The 17,863-nt window shown below is 35.5% G+C and overlaps 1 protein-coding gene across 1 annotated transcript; it reads left to right on the top strand.

The window, feature by feature from the left end:
* Nucleotides 1-264: 264 nt before the first annotated feature.
* On the top strand, nt 265-6,617 carry LOC129277614 (V-type proton ATPase subunit G-like). Its single transcript, XM_054913771.2, has 2 exons — nt 265-423; nt 2,625-6,617. Exons 1-2 carry the CDS (start codon nt 280-282, stop codon nt 2,790-2,792), a joined length of 312 nt encoding a protein of 103 aa, XP_054769746.2. The 5' UTR covers nt 265-279; the 3' UTR covers nt 2,793-6,617.
* Nucleotides 6,618-17,863: the final 11,246 nt, after the last annotated feature.

Raw genomic sequence — 17,863 nt, 5'->3', positions numbered from 1 at the left:
GCAATAGATATTTACTAATTAATTACCATACTTTCATGATTCATGAAATAAAATCTTCTTGGTAATATTTTCCATTCAAATCAGTGCAAAGACGTTTGTCTCGTCTGCATACAGTACATGTATAAAAATTGAGACATTGCATCATATAATAATCAAAATGAACAAAATTCAATAGTGTTTGACTTTGAGCTTAAATGATCTTTAAAACATAATAATGAATCAATGCTTATCGAATAGATTCAGTGATATACATGTATCTTGTCATGTCATTCTGTATACATGCGTACATGTACATGTATTTCCTTTCATACTTGGTATACAGGAAAAGCCAGGAGATTAAAACAAGCCAAAGAAGAAGCACAACAGGAAATAGAAGCATACAAGAAAGAGAGGGAGACACAATTTGAAGAAATTCAACAAAAGGTAATTCAAAAAGAAAAAGAGAGATTGCAAGAGATAAAAATTTCATGTATGATACTGTAGTAATAGAGAAAGATTGTACATTCACTTGCAGTGCTTATGTACATGTGCAGTATGAGACATTGGGCCGTATGCATAAAGACAAGCAATTGCTTAAAGCAAATGCTTTAAGCAAAAGCAAGAGCTGATCAAGCAAAAGGGCAAGTTCAAGCAATTGCTTAAATTCGTATGCACAAGCTTTTGCTTGTGCTGAAACCTTTTGCTTGCACTGCCTAAGCAATTGCTTATGTGTTGGACAAAGGATCGTGACGGTTGTGCGAACATCGCACAGTAGGACAACGACGCTTCGTGCCCGAACTGGCAGCAGTATTTTTTATTACGCAAATAGGGGGAAAACAGCGCAGAGCATCAGGGGGGTTTCTATGTAGATCGATGGACAAAAATTGCCGTAAAAAGTCTAAAATAACAGGAATTTGATTAGATATGAAATCACAACATAACCTCTGGAATATGGAGCTTGAAACGGTATGAAAATTTAATCCTTAAACGAGAATGCCATGAGTAAGCAAGAGCTCAAGCTGGTCTGGAGGTGCTTGAAAAAACGCAAGCAATTGCTTATCAAGACAAGTAAAAGATTTGTTTTATGCATACGGTTTTAAGAAATTGCTTGTTTGGTAAGCATTCGCTTACGAGTAGTGAGCAATTGTTTGTGCTTGTAAGCAAAAGCTTTTGCTTATAAGCAATTGCTTGTTTGTGTGCATACCGATTCAAGCAAAAGGCTAGCACAAGCAATTGCTTGTTTTTATGCATACGGCCCAATGGATGAGGTTTTAAATGACATGGTGGCTTTTTATACGCCCGTCCTAGACGGGACATATTATGGTATCATGCTCGGTGTCCGTCCGTCCATCCGATTTTGAGGTCAAAAGGTCAAAGGTCAAGGTCACACTGACATATTTTAATCTTACCCTTCTGCAGTCCTTGTAAACGTGATAACTTCAGTTTAACTTACATGTAACCTATGCTCATATACATGTAATTTGGTGTGTACATGTATAATACTATCATGGATCCCAGGAAGCCTCTTGATTTTGAGGTCAAAAGGTAAAAGGTCAAGGTCACACTGACATATTTTAATCTTACCCTTTTGCAGTCCTTGTAAACGTGATAACTTCAGTTTAACTTAACGGTTAACCTAGGCTCATATACATGTAATTTGGTGTGTATAATACTAGCATGGATCCCAGGAAACCTCTTGATTAAAAGGTCAAAGTCACAGTGACATATTTTCAACTTACCCTTCTGCAGTCCTTGTAAACGCAATAATTTCAGTTTTACTTAACCCAGGCTCATATGGTCAGAAGGTCAAAGGTGAAGTCGCCACCTTCCACTTTTCTTGCTTGACCAATAACTCCATTTTCCATGTTACAGGCGGGCGTATTATTTGCTTGCCTTAGCGACACTCTTGTTTTTTTTTAAGGATTCATATCTGCTAACAGTGGAAGGTGTGATATTTACAGGTGAATAAAAGACTTTGTAAGGGATCCAAATATCTTAAAGGACAAGTCCACCCTAACATAAAGTTGATTTGAACAAAATGAGAAAAATCCAGCAAGCAAAACACTGAAAATTTCATCAAAATCAGATGTAAAATAAGAAAGTTATGACATTTTAAATTTTCGCTTAATTTCACAAAACAGTTATTATGGTCAGTATGCAAATTGGCAGACTGATGAGGTCATCCACTCACATTTCTTTTGTATTTTATTATGTCAAGTGAAACAAAGTTTTATGTCTCCCTGAATATGTGGAATTACCATCATTTTAACAGTTTATGGTTAAGTTAAGTTGGTCCTTATTGTCAAACTTGTAAAAAATTGAAATATTGTATTATTCAAACAATAAAAAGCAAAAGAAATAGTGAGTGATGGACATCATCGACTCTCATTTGCATATCGTTGAGTTGTACATTTAACTGTTTTGTGAAAAATAAGTGAAACTTAAAAATGTCATAACTTTCTTATTTTACATCAGATTTCGATGAAATTTGCAGCGTTATGTTTGTTTGATTTTTCTCTATCGATTCAAATCAACAATTTTCTGGGGTGGACTTGACCTTTAATGGATGCAGCATTAATGCCACTTTTTGCTGTCTGGCTATGCAAGATAAAGCATTTTTTCCCCCATTTTTTTTTTTCTTCCAGTACTTGGGTTCCAAAGGAGATCAGGCACGTGAGATTGAGATCCAGACCGCTGCTAAGATCCAAGAGATAAACCAGAGAGTAGGCCAAACTAGAGGACAGGTCCTAAATGATCTATTTAACATGGTCTTTGACATCAAACCAGAGCTACATCAGAACCTTCAAGTTTGATTATTATATTGATTATCTTTTAGTATTTGATTATTTCACCTATTTGGCCAAGATGTTGGAAATGATAAGTACTCCGAGTCCTTTGATTTGTGGTATGCAATATACGTGCGTATTTAGAATGGCACTAGTGGTTACCCTCTTAAGGCAATGGGTTGATATCCAGATATTTCATGGACATTTTTTTTCCTGATAATTCAAATCAAACTCTCATTCCCATAGGCCTCTCCCATGCAGACTGAGCACATTGACCCATGCTTGTTTGCGAATATTGATTGTGATGAGAGATATGTTATGTAACTTTTGTGACCTTTCTATAAGATTGCATTCATTTCTGAAGATCCAGATAAGAGAAACACACCCTGAAGACCAGGCATGTGAATCAATCTCAAAAAGTCCAGCAGCTTATTTGCAGGAGTTTCTGCATTTTATTAATAAATCAATAATGAATTAACATGTTCACATGATAACAAAAATATAAATGAATACATTTTAAATGTGACAATCGAAGTGATGAATAATACTGACAAAGACTGATCATTAAATTATACATAAAGTATGTGATATACAGGTACTGTAGTAGGTTTGGTAAAATACAGTGGCCAGCTATTATAATCACGAAACTGCTTGAAGCAATAGCAGCCAGGAGATTGGCTGCTTATTGGCATAACTAGGGTTGTAATAAGGGCGGTCCACTGGTGACTGACTGATGCTGCTGGTCACCTGTGCAATTTCTTCCTGACTGGTGGACCGCTGAAATAAAGAATCATGTCATTCTTTTGTATTTCTTTATTTTAAAGGTCCACCGGTTTTTGCCAAAAAATCATGGGGGCTAACCGGTCAAAAAAAAAAACCCACAATGATTAGTCTTTAGATCTTATAAACTTTATATGAAATGTGAAATATATACATATGTGGTGGATTTTGTTTGTGTCAATGTTTCCTCTTTGTATTAGTTTGGATAGGTTATTAGATCTCTTTTAAAATTTGTTTGGAAAAGGATGGCATCATTCAGCAAATATTCAAAGAAATGGTTTTTATTCTACTGCAGATAATGTTTCTCATGTTAAATGTTGGCCATATTTCTTCCAATAACAAAGCAGAATAGACACATGGCTCTGCTTTTGTAATTCAGCATGGAGTATCATGGTCACATAAAATCAAAATCTGAAGCCTTGGTTAAGTTTTAGAAAGGTAGAATATTGATTTTCATCAGATGTGTTCATGTGTATGTATCAGGAAAATATATGGGGCCTGTTTCATGACGAGATGAGCGATACATAGGAACTACAGCAAACCCATGCTGTTGTACTGTATGAGGCGGACCAACAAGCATTATGATGCAACTTGTAACTTCCTTTTGATTATATCAATATCAAACATGTAACCAACAGTCAATAGTTTGAATTTTTGAAATTATTTGGAAATGCAGGTACTTTACCATTTTTTTTCTCCAAAGATTTCTTAATTGCCTGCCCTTGAGACATTTGTTTTCTTTTTTCGATTTTTTGTATTGGAGTTCTAAGTGCTGCATTGTTTTAAGTACGTGTAGTTGCAGCAAACAGCGGTTTCAGGAGAAAGTCATTGAAATCAAGGTCAAAGGTCAATTGTCACCATATCATGAAAGATCTAGATGATTACATATACTTAAAAGTAATGCTATGAATTCCTGAAATATTAGCTAAAAAATGACTACAATGAAGGTCACCAACATAGATAAGCATATGTGGGGTAGTGTATTATTATTGATTGGAAAAGGACTGACCATCTGATGCTTATATTGTCAAACACATTTAACACTGTTGGCCATTTTGTTTTTACACTAATTTTAGGTCATCAGTAAACCTAGTAGTCATCACCACGACTGGCATTTGTAAAGTACATTAACTTCATTATTGACATGTACAGTTTTGCATGATACGTTCACCTGTACTCATGTTAAGACTGTGTGCAATCTCATCCTTATACCCCTTTCATAAACCCATCCTCCAATTAGCCGCCTAAGAGTAATGCGGATAATTCAATAAAAATTGCGTTCACAAACTCCGAAAATAATCCGCACTATTTTTATGAGCGCCCGTCCTGAAAAAGGCGGATAATCGTCATGACAACTGCACACGCCCCCTCCGATGCGGTCGTGTTGGAAAAGGGTGACCTTGTGACCGCACCATGGCAATTATCCGCATTATTTGGAAATGCGTTCATAAAGTCAAAATATGGTCCCGATGCCGCTATTATGCGGATAATTGCAGCATCAAAATAATGTGGATAACTCTGGTCCTCCTCCGATTTTACGACCAAATTATGCTGCTATTAGCCGCATAATTGGGTTTATGAAAGGGGTATTAGTGTCTCTTGGACCCAGTCTCAGTGAGAGCAGGGAAGCGTGTCATGAAAGGACTTGTCGGACGTTTTATCCGACAAGTCATGTTTCATCCGACAGTTACCATAGTGACGATGCTTCTCAACCTATCAAAATAAGAAAAGTTGTCAGGTCTGACAGCTTGTCGGACAAAAATGTTGATGAAATGCTACCCAGGTACTTGTTTGATGAAGAAAAGAAGACCTTATGCCATGATTCTTCTCAAATCCACTGGTTTGTTTTAAATACATCTATTCCATTTTCTTTATTTGGCAGTAGGAGTAAGGTGAAGAAAGTGTATACATAGCCCTGTTGTTTGTCTTTTTCTTTTCCTTTCTGTTGTAGATCTATTCGAGTACCAAGTCAACAAAAGTGTTAGTAACATTCCAATACAATTGAATTCAATTTTTATTAGGACAAAAAAAAAATTATTGAAGAAAGATTCTTGGTTTACATGTTGCTAGTGAGGAGCAGATAGAGTCAGTATGTTAGTACTGTGAATTTATTTCCTCCTGGAGATTAATAAAAGAAAGGCAAACATTGATGAACTTATCATGGATGTATGTAGGTGCCCTATTATAATACAAGTTAGGCAATTCACTGTGAATGAAACTTTAGTTTGTACACCACATAAAATACAAAATTGTTGTGTTTTGGCATGCCATACGCCCAGTGGTGTATAGTAGTTCAAAAGACAATTTGAAATGGTGCTACTCGGTAAAAATAAAAGCATAGCAAGTTGTTTCAGGCTTCGACTCTAACGACAAGTTAGTAAAACTTAAAACATCTGTTCAGAAGTTGTTCGAGTGACAGGCTGAAACAATATGCTTGAAATTTTAAACAGTGTTTTTACAGTGAATTTGGAGTTGACACACTTGAAGAGATGGCTAAAATGCCATATGATCTCTCACCTGCCACATTATCTTAGAGGCAGACAATTTGACTTCACATTTAATATGTTTAAGATACAGTATAGTCTTTTTACATGTAGCTAACAAGGACTGGCACGAGTTTTAATCATTGTATATCTTCTCAGTAGAGAATAGACCATTCTGTTTGGTTTTGTTAGCTCTAATCACCACTGATGAATCAACTGTTTTTTTTTCTCCAAATCATTAATTTTTTGAAAATTTTCAACTTAATATTCACATGTCTCCTGAAACAACCTTGGTTGATATTAGTTGTATACTTTTTAAAGGTTGTATCTTTTTAGACGAGGGATAAATCAATTTGGGCATGATACAAACTATCTCTGCTCAAGAAATCCAATTTGTTAGTCATCAGACTTTCATGTTTTTCCTTGAAAAAAAAAATCACAGTTAAGATTTATTTGTTATGACACCCCAGGTTGCAATATATGGGATGTATGATTTATGTTAAAATATACATAATGTATGTTTGTGTTTATTGTGTCAACATTTATCAGTACACCCTATTTAGAAAATTGATATAAATGTCATATATTACAATTGAAAATTACAGTGTGTAAGTGTCATTTTTTCATTTCTCATTCTTTTATGTCATATGTAACAATGTCTCTTGAAGAGGAAAATATATTGTGGTGTATGTGTACGGTCATGATAGATCCTAGTCTGCAGACACAGATGCAAGTATTCTGAACTCGGATTCAATTGAAACTCTGGTCTATGATTGTGGTCATAACCAATTAGAAACAAATATGTAATAGGCAAGGTTAAAAGTGTCAACGTATTTGATGCTCAATTCATTCATAACTGTCTTGGAACAATAATTAAGATAGTTTTCTCACAAACAAACAAAGAAAACAAACGACTTATTTACAGTGGTGTAATGAGCCAAACATTTTCAGGCGACTAGATGTCGTATAAGAAGTTGTTCACAAGCCATAAACAATTTTGATACTTTTATAACGAACATCCAATTTTGTGATAGATTTTGAAATAATATTCAGAAAATAATATTATATTTCAACTATCTTTATTTCTTCTTTCCTCTCTCCATTTTTTATTGGTCGTGAAAAATTGGGAGGTGGGGCAAGAGCCCCCAAGCTCCCTCATCTGTATGTCACTGTTTATCTACCCCACTCACATGACTCATGAAACTTAAGGCACGTATGATTATTACAAGTTTTTTTTTTCCTTCATAAGTAGTAAAATATATTTAAAAAAATAGAATATTGTTTATCTTGTTCTAAAAAGGGATCTCGTTAACACATAAAAACAGGTCCTGGTAAAAGGGGTACAGAACACGTTCTTGAGGGTATGGACTTACCAGTAGGTCCATGGTGAGGGTAAAAAATTGCACTGATACCAGAAAGGGCGCCTATTAGAAGGCAAAAGGGCACTTGCTAACATCATAAAACGGGTCATTCTCAGGTATGAACGGGGCACAGAACACATTCATGAGGGGCACTTTTCTTGGTAAAAAGGGGGACTGATTCAAGAAAGGGCACTTACAAGAAGGCAAGGGGCACTTGCTCACACAAGTTTTTTTTTCCTTCATAAGTAGTAACATATATTAACAAATTAGAATATTGTTTTTCTTGTTCTAAAAGGGAACTTGTTAACACATAAAACAGGTCCTTCTCAGGTGAAAGGGGCACAGAACACGTTCGTGAGGGGGCACTGATACGAGAAAGGGCACCTATTAGAAGGTAAAAGGGCACTTGCTAAAGGTATAAAATGAGTCATTCTCAGGTATGAAAGGGGCACAGAACCCCACGTTCATGAGGGGCACTTTTCTTGGGTAAAAAGGGGCACTGATTCGAGAAAGGGCACTTACAAGAAGGCAAGGGGGACTTGCTCACATATAAAACGGGTCCTTCTCAGGTGAAAGGGGCACAGTACACGTTCGTGAGGGGGGATTTTTTGCCCTGCTGCAGTCACATTTCCCCTATGGCGGCCTCACGGCGAGTCGAAAACAGCCGTTTTATTCAAACCACCTATATGTAATATGTAGCTATTATACAAAAAAAATGTTAAAACGGGTTTATTCGACTCGCCGTCCGACCACCGTAGAGGAAATGTGACTGCACCATATGGTTGTCACTTTTATCAATTAATGCATCTTGAAAAAAGTAGCACAACATGTATCTTAAAGTGCTCTGTACAGCCAACTCATGGATCAGTGCAATGCTATCTTCATCTAACCAACATATCTTGAATTTGGTGACAAAATTAAAGGTAAAGTTTTTTCCTAAGTTATTCTCTTTATGAACCTTGGTAATAGTTGACAGCAATGCTTTCAACTTTGAATTTCAACTTTGAATTTAGCTTTGGTAAAAGGGTCATGTGAACTATACCTGAGTCTCTTCGAACATTACAGCATTACAAAGCGTAGAAAGCACTGAATGCATTATTTTACCCATTAGTATTTCAATATCGCATGATGGTTCAGATCACAGAGAGGACCAGCTCCAAAGATGCAGCGTATACTAATGAGCATTTTGACACCTTCTTCGGAAATATTGGTCAAATATTGAGGGGATGCCGCCCAAAAAAATGATTTAGGACAAAAAGGTCGTTAACTGTCACCCATTTTCGTCAAAATCTCGGCTTCTGCCTCGGTTATTTTAATGATTTTTGCATCAATTTCTTTGTTATTTTGGACAAGAAATTCATTTTTAACAATAAAAAGATGAATAAATGTTGTCTTTGTACTTAGATTTTAACCCTTATTTAATTCAATTTGACCCCCCCCCCCTTTGACGAATTTTGTCACGAAGCCGCCGCAAGAAATTGTTTTACTTCGCTGCTCAGTGACTTTTTCTTTTCAAACCTTGCACATCTCTTGAAACAAAATTTGTGACGCCCTGTTACGCGTTTTCAAAATTACGCAACATTTTTAAGTGCATGTCAGACCCAAACTTGCTCAAAAACGTGATTCTTTGTACAAAGTCAATGCAAATAGTGTTTTTAACCCCAAAATCATATATGTATGGTTTAAATGGATTTATTTTATGCTATCTATGATTGCAAAATGGTTTCCAACAAATGAACATCTACAAACAAAAATTGCGAAAACATGATCAATTTCCTATGTATTTTATTGTTTTTTATTCAAAGAAATACACTGTATTTCTTTGTTTTAAATAAACAATAAAATACATAGGGAATTTATCATGTTTTGGGGAATGTTTTGTACATGTTTCTTGGGGACCTTTTTTGTAATCATAAATAGCATACAATAAATCCATTTAAACCAAGAAAAGTAAATATAAACATATGATAGTAAGGAGTCACTGAGTGGCGAGGTAAAAAAAATCTTGCGGCGGCGTAGTGACGAAATTTGTGAAGGGGAGGGAGGTCAAACTGACCGGGTTTTTACATTCTCCCCAGTTAAATAAGGGTTAAATATTGAGTCCAAAGACAACATTTATACTCCTTTTATTGTTAAAATGAAAATAGCTTATGCACAAGCCGAGATGTACAATTTTGACGAAAATGGGTGGGGGTCAACGACCTTTTTGCCCCAAATCGTTTTTTTGGGGGGGCGGCACCCCCTCAATGTTTGACCGATGTTTCCCCAAAAGGTGTAAAAATGCTCAAACTTAATCTATGGAGGGGGGGGGGGGGGGTATTCTGAAAAGTCTCTAAGTTTCCTCATAAATTATCCATTTAATGGAGCGCTAATAGACCTCCAAATTCGTATTCTGAAAGAATGGCGGCAAAATGAGAGAAAGAGGCAAAAAGAAACGGAAAATTGAAAAAAAAATGGAAAATCAGAATATGAAGAAAAGGGGCAAGAAAAAAGAAAAGAACTTAACAACACGACCGGGCTGCCAATGATTGAAAAATATTAAGTACGGGAAGAAACGTGGATGGCGTCTATTATAATATAAGCTTGCTAGTTTTATGCAATAATGGTCGCAATCAGGGCAAAAAAAAATCTTCAGCCAAGGGTTAATCAAGACAGGGGCGGATCCAGCCTTCGCCAATAGGGGGGGGGGGCGGAAATTTTTTCAGCCATATTTTCCCCGATCGGCCGCTCGAAAATTATTTTTTTCCGGGATTTTTGGTTTCTTTGAAGGGGTAGTCCTAATAGTAATTTCTTAGCTTTATTCTTATGAATAAAGATAAATATATAATAATAATAATAATAATATAGGGTATTTATATTGCGCACATATCCACCTTGTTAGGTGCTCCTATATTACCCGGCTAAGCTAGGCGTTCATAGCGCACACAGCGTTTTAAGAAATTACTTCCTACTGGTACCCATTTACCTCACCTGGGTTGAGTGCAGCACACTTTATAATATAATACGATAACCCTTATTTATATAATGCGAGCGCGATGCGCGAGCTAAATTTTTTTGGAAATCTTGTGTATATTTTCCTAAAATTTTGAACATTCTGGGAAATATATTTGTTTTCCTGAAAAGGATGTGTATGCAAATGAATAATTACTACAAACATGAAGCGTGAGCAGAAATGAACTAATGGAGAGGGTACTGTTAAGACTGCTTGCAGTTAGCCATGAAGACGTTACATATTTTAAAAATCAAATAATGCGAGCTCGAAGTGCGTGCTGAAATTTTTTGACATTTTTACCTAAGGAAAGGAAAATTCTAAGCACTTTTTGTAACTTAAACAGATAATATAACTAAACAATTATTGCGAGCGCGAGCGGAAAATTTCGAGATCTAGACCTACTGAACGAGACACTCTATTCAAGTTTTGTAAATAAAAAGGATGAGTAAGTGGGTATCTTCCTTTCATTAATAATGCGAGCGCAGAGCGCGAGCAGAAAATTTTTATATACGTTTTGATCGAAATTATTGCGAGTGCGAAGCGCGAGCGGAAAATTTCGAGATTTAGACCTAAAAACGGGACACTATATTCATGTTTTGTAAATCATGAAATAATAGGGGATCTTCCTACATTAATAATACGAACACAAAGCGCGAGCAGAAATTTTTTTGATATTGTGATCTGAAACTGGATGATTTAAAAAGAGAACAAGTTGACTATCTGAATAAACATGCACGCGCTTGTTTCATATTTAGACCTAGAATCTAGGCTGTCAAAATACATCTTATAGTATGAAAGTCAAAGCGAGCGCGAAGTGCGTGCTTAAACTATTTAAAAATTCCGATCTGAAAAGAGTCAATTTTAGCTCTATATTTCAAGCACTTTGTAGGAAAATTTGTGAGGTGGATATGGATCGCACTTTATAAAGAGCTGATATTTTTAATTATTATTACTTTGCGTTTTAGCATAGGACCGGGACATCTTTAGGACATGCATATGAAAATGATGACTATCTTCCTATTCCTCTTGCTAAGTGCGAGATGAAACGAAAGGGACAATTTAATTATTAAATTAATATCTTATTCATTAATGCCTAATGAGGGCGCGAAATCTGATGATATTATGGCTTGAAAACTGGACATTTTAAACCCTTTTGTAATTATAAATAGGATGCATCATATTAATATAATTTTACCCATTAATGCGAGCGCAAATCGCGAGCCAAATTTTTTGATAAACTGTCATGAAAAGGAGATTTTAAGTAGTTGTATAATCAATATTGAGACATACATAACTCGCCAATCAAAAAGCGAGCGTGCAGCGCTAGCTGACACCTGAAAAGGGATATTTTGAAAACTATGGAATACACGGAAACGATATGTACCAATCAAAATTTGCGAGCGCGCAGCACGAGCAGAAAATGATAATATTCAGACAATAAAACTAACATTTTACAGAGCACTTTTTAAAAATCAATTTGTAAATCACACAAAATAATGAAAGTTCGATTTCCGAGGTGAAATTTGTTTTGTATATTGACTTCGAAACTTGATATTTAAACTCCATATTGAACAAGATCCGTAAAAAGCCTCTCAATAATTACTTTGGCTAAATTTCTAAAGCTACTATCACATAATTAGAATTTAATTTCAATATCATTTTAAAAGGCCAAATTTTTTCAGGTTCGCTTCGCTCGCTGGTGACTTTACTAAATATGGAGCTTTACCAGATTGCAGTGCTGCTTCTAAATATTTTGTTTATTATCCGCGACTGTGCTGTGTATATACCCGCGATTTGATTTTAAAAAAAGTGGCCATCGATCTGCAATGTTTAAAAATATCACGAGGTTCCGGGGCTCCGCCCCAGACCAGTGGCGGCACCAAGGGGGAGGCACGGGGTAAATGTTGTCATAAGCATCCTACTAAAGCTGCAAAGTCCTTCAAAACAGCTTTTTCGTTCTTTAAATTTTGAACATTTTCTCATCCATCAATCACTGTTAGTTCCCAACAATCATGGTACTTAAAAATCCAATGTTCAAGTCATTATGCTTCTCGCGATTATAGTTTTCATTATTCTTTTTTTAACGAGATACACATCCTGCGTATTCATAATTTTCATAAATCAACAATTTTTAGCTCGCGCTACGCGCTCGCATCAATTGTTCAAGAAGTTAGTCATCCAGTTATGATTACAAAAAGTGCTTAGAACGTCCAGTTATAATCTCAGGATATCAAAAATTTTCATTTTCATTTTTATTTGGTGAGATATCATCTTCACGACCCAATGCAAACAACTAGTCCCTAATAAATCCATTTAAAGTGAGTATAGGTCTACATTAAAACAAAAATTAGCTCGCGCTTCTCGCTCGATTTTGTAAAATAGGCAAAATAGTTGTGTCTTGCCCCCCCCCCCCAAATGTTCTTTTGCCTCCGTCTAGGTTGAAAATCCTGGTGCCGCCATTGCCCCTGACCCGATCCGCATAGCACTGGCCTCCAAGTTCTAAAACCAAGAACAAAAAAGAAAAATGAAAGAAAAGGAAAAAAGATGTCAGATATGTTATTTTCTGCATACCATGTCAAAATCAATCTCAAAGTTAGATTCTCATGAAAAGGTTATTTTTTTCAGAAACGGACGGACGCAGATGATTATGTCCTTAAATACACGCGTAAAAGAGCGTGAAAACTATTCTATAATCGTCGTCCCTGATTTTTGTTGAAGCTTTAATCTCGTCATATCTTAACCACTTCACAGAAAGAAAATCTTGAAAGAAGAAACCCAAGAACACTTGAAGGCACCATTATTTCTCAATAACTACCTCCCGGAACTACCTTCAGCAGGCAAAGTGGCTATTTTAACTACTGAAAGAGATTTAAATTATCATCGAAATAGAGATATTGATGCCTATGATTAATGGTTGGAATAATTTCTTTTTGAAAAACATCATAATGCGTTTTACTCCGGTGGTAATTACCACCCGAGTCACAATTATTTTTCATTGCCTTAACGTATAATAAACAAGGGCATTTCATCCGTCACATGGACCGCGGAAACGGAGGGGGGGGGGGGGGCTCCAGCTCTAACTTTCTTTCAAAACCTTGTACAACAACGTATCAATAACCATCTGATTGTGATTATTTGCATGGTCATCCCCCCCAAAAAAAAATTAAATAAATAAAAATAAGAAATAAAATCTCCGAATCCTCTCCAAAATTTTCGACCTCGGTTAAAGAAAAGGATATTTACATTGAATAATGTATTGTCTATTTGTTTAATTGAGGTGGAAATTCTACGAGGCTGGGAGATATTCTAGTCGCGGTTCAACGGGGTAGGAAGGTATATCCAATTATACAAAATCACTAAATAAATCAAATTTTAAGAAATCGCATTTCTGCCTATTATGTAAATCAATAACCCCTTCCATATGCCTATTCAATTGATAGTTCATGAAATATGTATATTCATGGTTAGTGTACTTAAACGCGCTGGCCTGCTATATGCAAGAATATTACTTATGGAGATGTGCATGGGAGTGAGTGAGGGTGGGGCACATCATGTGTGTTTGTGACTGCGTAGGTTGTAGTAATAGAAAAATCATGCACAAAATCTGTGAATCTTGCTTTCTGTTATCAAGTCATTAGAAATAAATTGGCTAACTGATCACGTGATCATGGCAATGAAACATAATATACAGAACGAGTGATAGAAAATGAACTTGTAAAAAGAAATTCAAAAAGAAATAAAAGATACCAATAAAATACATAAGTATCGACTTGTAGTAGGCCCTATTATACATCTTAAGGCCTATGCAAAAAAATATATATACTTACTACTTTGTACCAATCAGTGGACTCTTGAGCTAGACTTAGCAAAATAGCAAAATTTCGAAAAAAAAATCAATGCATAAATTTGTGATGAATTAATGCTTGTTGTACTATAATTTAATCATGTATATTAATCTTCTATCATGCCCGCTCTTCTTCTTCTATATAGTTGCTCACCCCTCTAGCTCTTTTCTTCTCCTCTCTTCTATTTTTAAACCTTTCTTTAGCCCTTTCTTTTGGTATCATTTTGTTTAGTAGTATACACTGCAAAAACTCTGGTGTTGATTTAACACCAGCCCGGAATCTATATATGTCCACACCAGAGAAGTGTTAAACAACACCCGTTTGGTATTGGTTTAACACCAGATATGTGTTTATACAACACCAATTAGTATTAAAACGGCATCGGTTTGATTCCAAACTGGTGTTGTTTCAATACTTCTCTGGTGTGTACACATATAAATTCCGGGCTGGTGTTAAATCAACACCGGAGTTTTTGTAGTATACTATTACAGACGCATCCCAACACAAGCACCTGCAGCTTTCTGTGTTTCCACGCCTCTTCCATGCACGTGAATTATATATTGTATTTACATTCATTGTTATATTACTGATCTGTTTATTTCATATGATATTGGATGTAATCTGTGCAATGACAATCCGTTCGGAAGAAAATAAATGTTGAATTGAATTGAATTAAATCATAATAGACGTTTAAAAAAATGCGTGAAGTTTAATGATATAGTTTGGCGGTCTATCATGAAAAGCATTTTGAATTGCAAGTCACTATTTTGAAGAAAAACAATATTGAAGGGATCCGCTTTTTGTCAATCAAAACAATTCTAAATTCAAAGATGTTTCCATTCAAAGACTTTTAAGAAAATCGTTTACGATCATTTTCGCAAAATGATCGTTCATTTCATCGCAGTCAACCTCACGTTGTTATGCTCATATTTATTATTGTCTGTGACCATGGTGACAGTGTGTAACTCGTACCATATTTTCTTTGGATATTGTAGTCTTTTTCTTTTCTCTTTATCATGCAAGTATTTTTTTGATAATACGATGTTCGTTTCGAGTCACTAAAGAGTATTTAATGTTAGATATTAATAGCCACAGGAATAGAACGATATCAATCTTTGACAAGTCAAATCTTTCCGTTAAGTTTCTCTTTATAACTCGACCGTCTTGTCTTACGGTTAGACAGGGAAACTTATACGATGCAAATATAATCGGCGGAGACAAAAGAAGAGTTTTGTTCCAAAAGGAGCTAAATCCACTTTGGTGTTTTTCTGTAAGTCAAGGTTTTTAAATTCACCACTTTCCCTTAGCCACTGCTGTTTTATTTTGATACAGATGATAGTACTATCATCTTAGACTAATTAAATCATGATTTCAAAAATCTAGCATTAATTATTTTTTAAAGAATTTTTGAATTTTTTTTGTTCATGGATTTAGATCCTTTTGAAACAAAACCCTAGTTTAAATTTAGACATGTTTGATATTGGAAATTGAACACGAATCACATAAATATGGTTAGCAGAGTACATTTCACATCTTTTCTGATGTTTATCCATTGAAAATTATCAAAAGAAAAAAAAATATTTTGCCATATTTTCTAAGGACGGTGACTTTTCGATCTAATTCCAAAAGGAGCAAAATTCAAAAGTATTCATAAAAATGGTAAAATTTTGTTATTTTCAGCAGAATGTGAACTGATGGTGTAAACTTGTATCCACAACATGTAACTAAAAATTGAATGCATAACTTTATTTAAAATATGAAAAATAACCAGTTTTAAATAACCGCATAGTGGATTTAGCTCCTTTTGGAACAAAACTGTTTTGGATTTAGCTCCTTATGGAACAAAATTCAAATTTGAAATCAATTTTTACCAACCTTTCCAAAAAAAATTAAAATGCATTATGTTGCATTTGATTTCCACGTCTAAGATACATATTTGCCGGTATCGAAAAATCAATTTTGGTCAAAATTAAAAGATCTGGCAATATTGACTCTAGATCGTTACTGAAGATGAACAAAAAAACGACGCTATAACATCTCAAGGGTTTGCGTGACGGACAAAGACCGTTGTGCTATAACAAAGCATCTAGCAGAATCTGCATCTTACACGAAATTATCTTCCAGTTGAAAAAATTAACAATAAAGAAGAGAGATAGTCAGCATGCTGAGAGAAATTCTGATGAATTGTTAAAGAAAAAATCTTCTTGAAGGTAAAAGTTTGTATTACTAATATTATTATAACTACCGTTCATTTCCTTTCCATGGAAAGATCCGGATCTAGCTTTCTCTTACGAAGAGTTAAGGCATGAGCGTCTGATGTTTGTAGAAAATGTCCTTTTTTAAATCAGGTTTTGACATTAACCAAACAATTTAAAATAGGGTGTAGGCTGGGGGTGCGCGTGCACTCTCCCACTGATCGAGGCACACTCTAAAAACAAATCAGTCAAAAATGACTAGCTAATATAGTCAGCTGGGTGCAACTCTTATTCTAGTCATATTTGACTATTTCACTAGTCGAATTTTACTAGAACATAGTTATTTCTGACTAGAATATATGTCAGAAATGTGACTAGATCTATCAGTGATTATCACATCAGTTGCGCCCAGCTGACTACTGGTCTAGTCAAATTGACCGATTTGTTTGACTAAGTGTGCAGAAACGACACTGGCAAGCAAAACGAAATTTGCACCCCTTCTTCTGCTTTCATTAGCTGATTTTCCAAACTTTAGTTCCACCTCCCCAAGATGCGTACCCCCATACCACTTTAGTTCCACCTCCCCGTGCTCAAACTAGCCCACGCCCGGCCTTGATAGAACCCTTTATAGTATTAAAAGACTATTTTGATGGTTTTCTCCGCAAATATTGAAACTGACTTTTCTTTGAATAGGCAGATAGGGCTATTGCTTTCAAATACATACGATTTTGATATAAAAGGAATATTTTCTTTCAGTCTCTCAACAGTTGAGTTGCAATTCCAATATCTAGACATCCTCAGATAAATAAATCTCTTTGGAAGAAAAAAAAGGCTGGTAGTCGGACCATTGACAGCAACGTATTACCATGGGTTGGATTGAAACACACATTTCTCTCTTCATTGCTAACTTTTTGAGTGTCCTTCTAAATATCATTACGATTGTTGCTATCATCGCAATCAAGAAGCTGAGAAAGAAACAGAACATATTCATCTGTAACATCGCCATGGCAGATTGTGTTGCTTCTTGTCTACCTATTGTTTTTTGGCTGCGTAGACGGGTCAATATACGTCCAAAAATAGCCTTACCCGGAACAAATTGCAACAAATGATTTTTCAACGGTATTTTGTACTATTTGACCTCAGGAATAACATACTAAAAATCTACCAAAATCCGCATCCGGGAAAGTGGTTATTTTCAAGATGGCGTCCAAGATGGCCGCCATTCACTGAAAATGGATACAACTGACACATTATCCACCCTAGAATCCTATTTCGGTTCATATTCCATGGTCTGTGGGTCCAAAAATTAATTTAGGCTAGAATGCATTATAAGTCCTCCAGTGTACCAGGCAAATCCAAGATGGCGCCCAAAATGGCTGCCGTAGGCTGAAAATCCACAATTCATCTAAATTTGTTTTTTTATTCAATGGTTTTGAGGGTGA

This window comes from Lytechinus pictus, chromosome 15 (assembly GCF_037042905.1).
Source record: "Lytechinus pictus isolate F3 Inbred chromosome 15, Lp3.0, whole genome shotgun sequence".
NCBI lineage: Eukaryota > Metazoa > Echinodermata > Echinoidea > Temnopleuroida > Toxopneustidae > Lytechinus > Lytechinus pictus.
The sequence above is the reverse complement of the archived record's forward strand: the minus strand, read 5'-3'. Positions and strand labels throughout refer to the sequence as shown.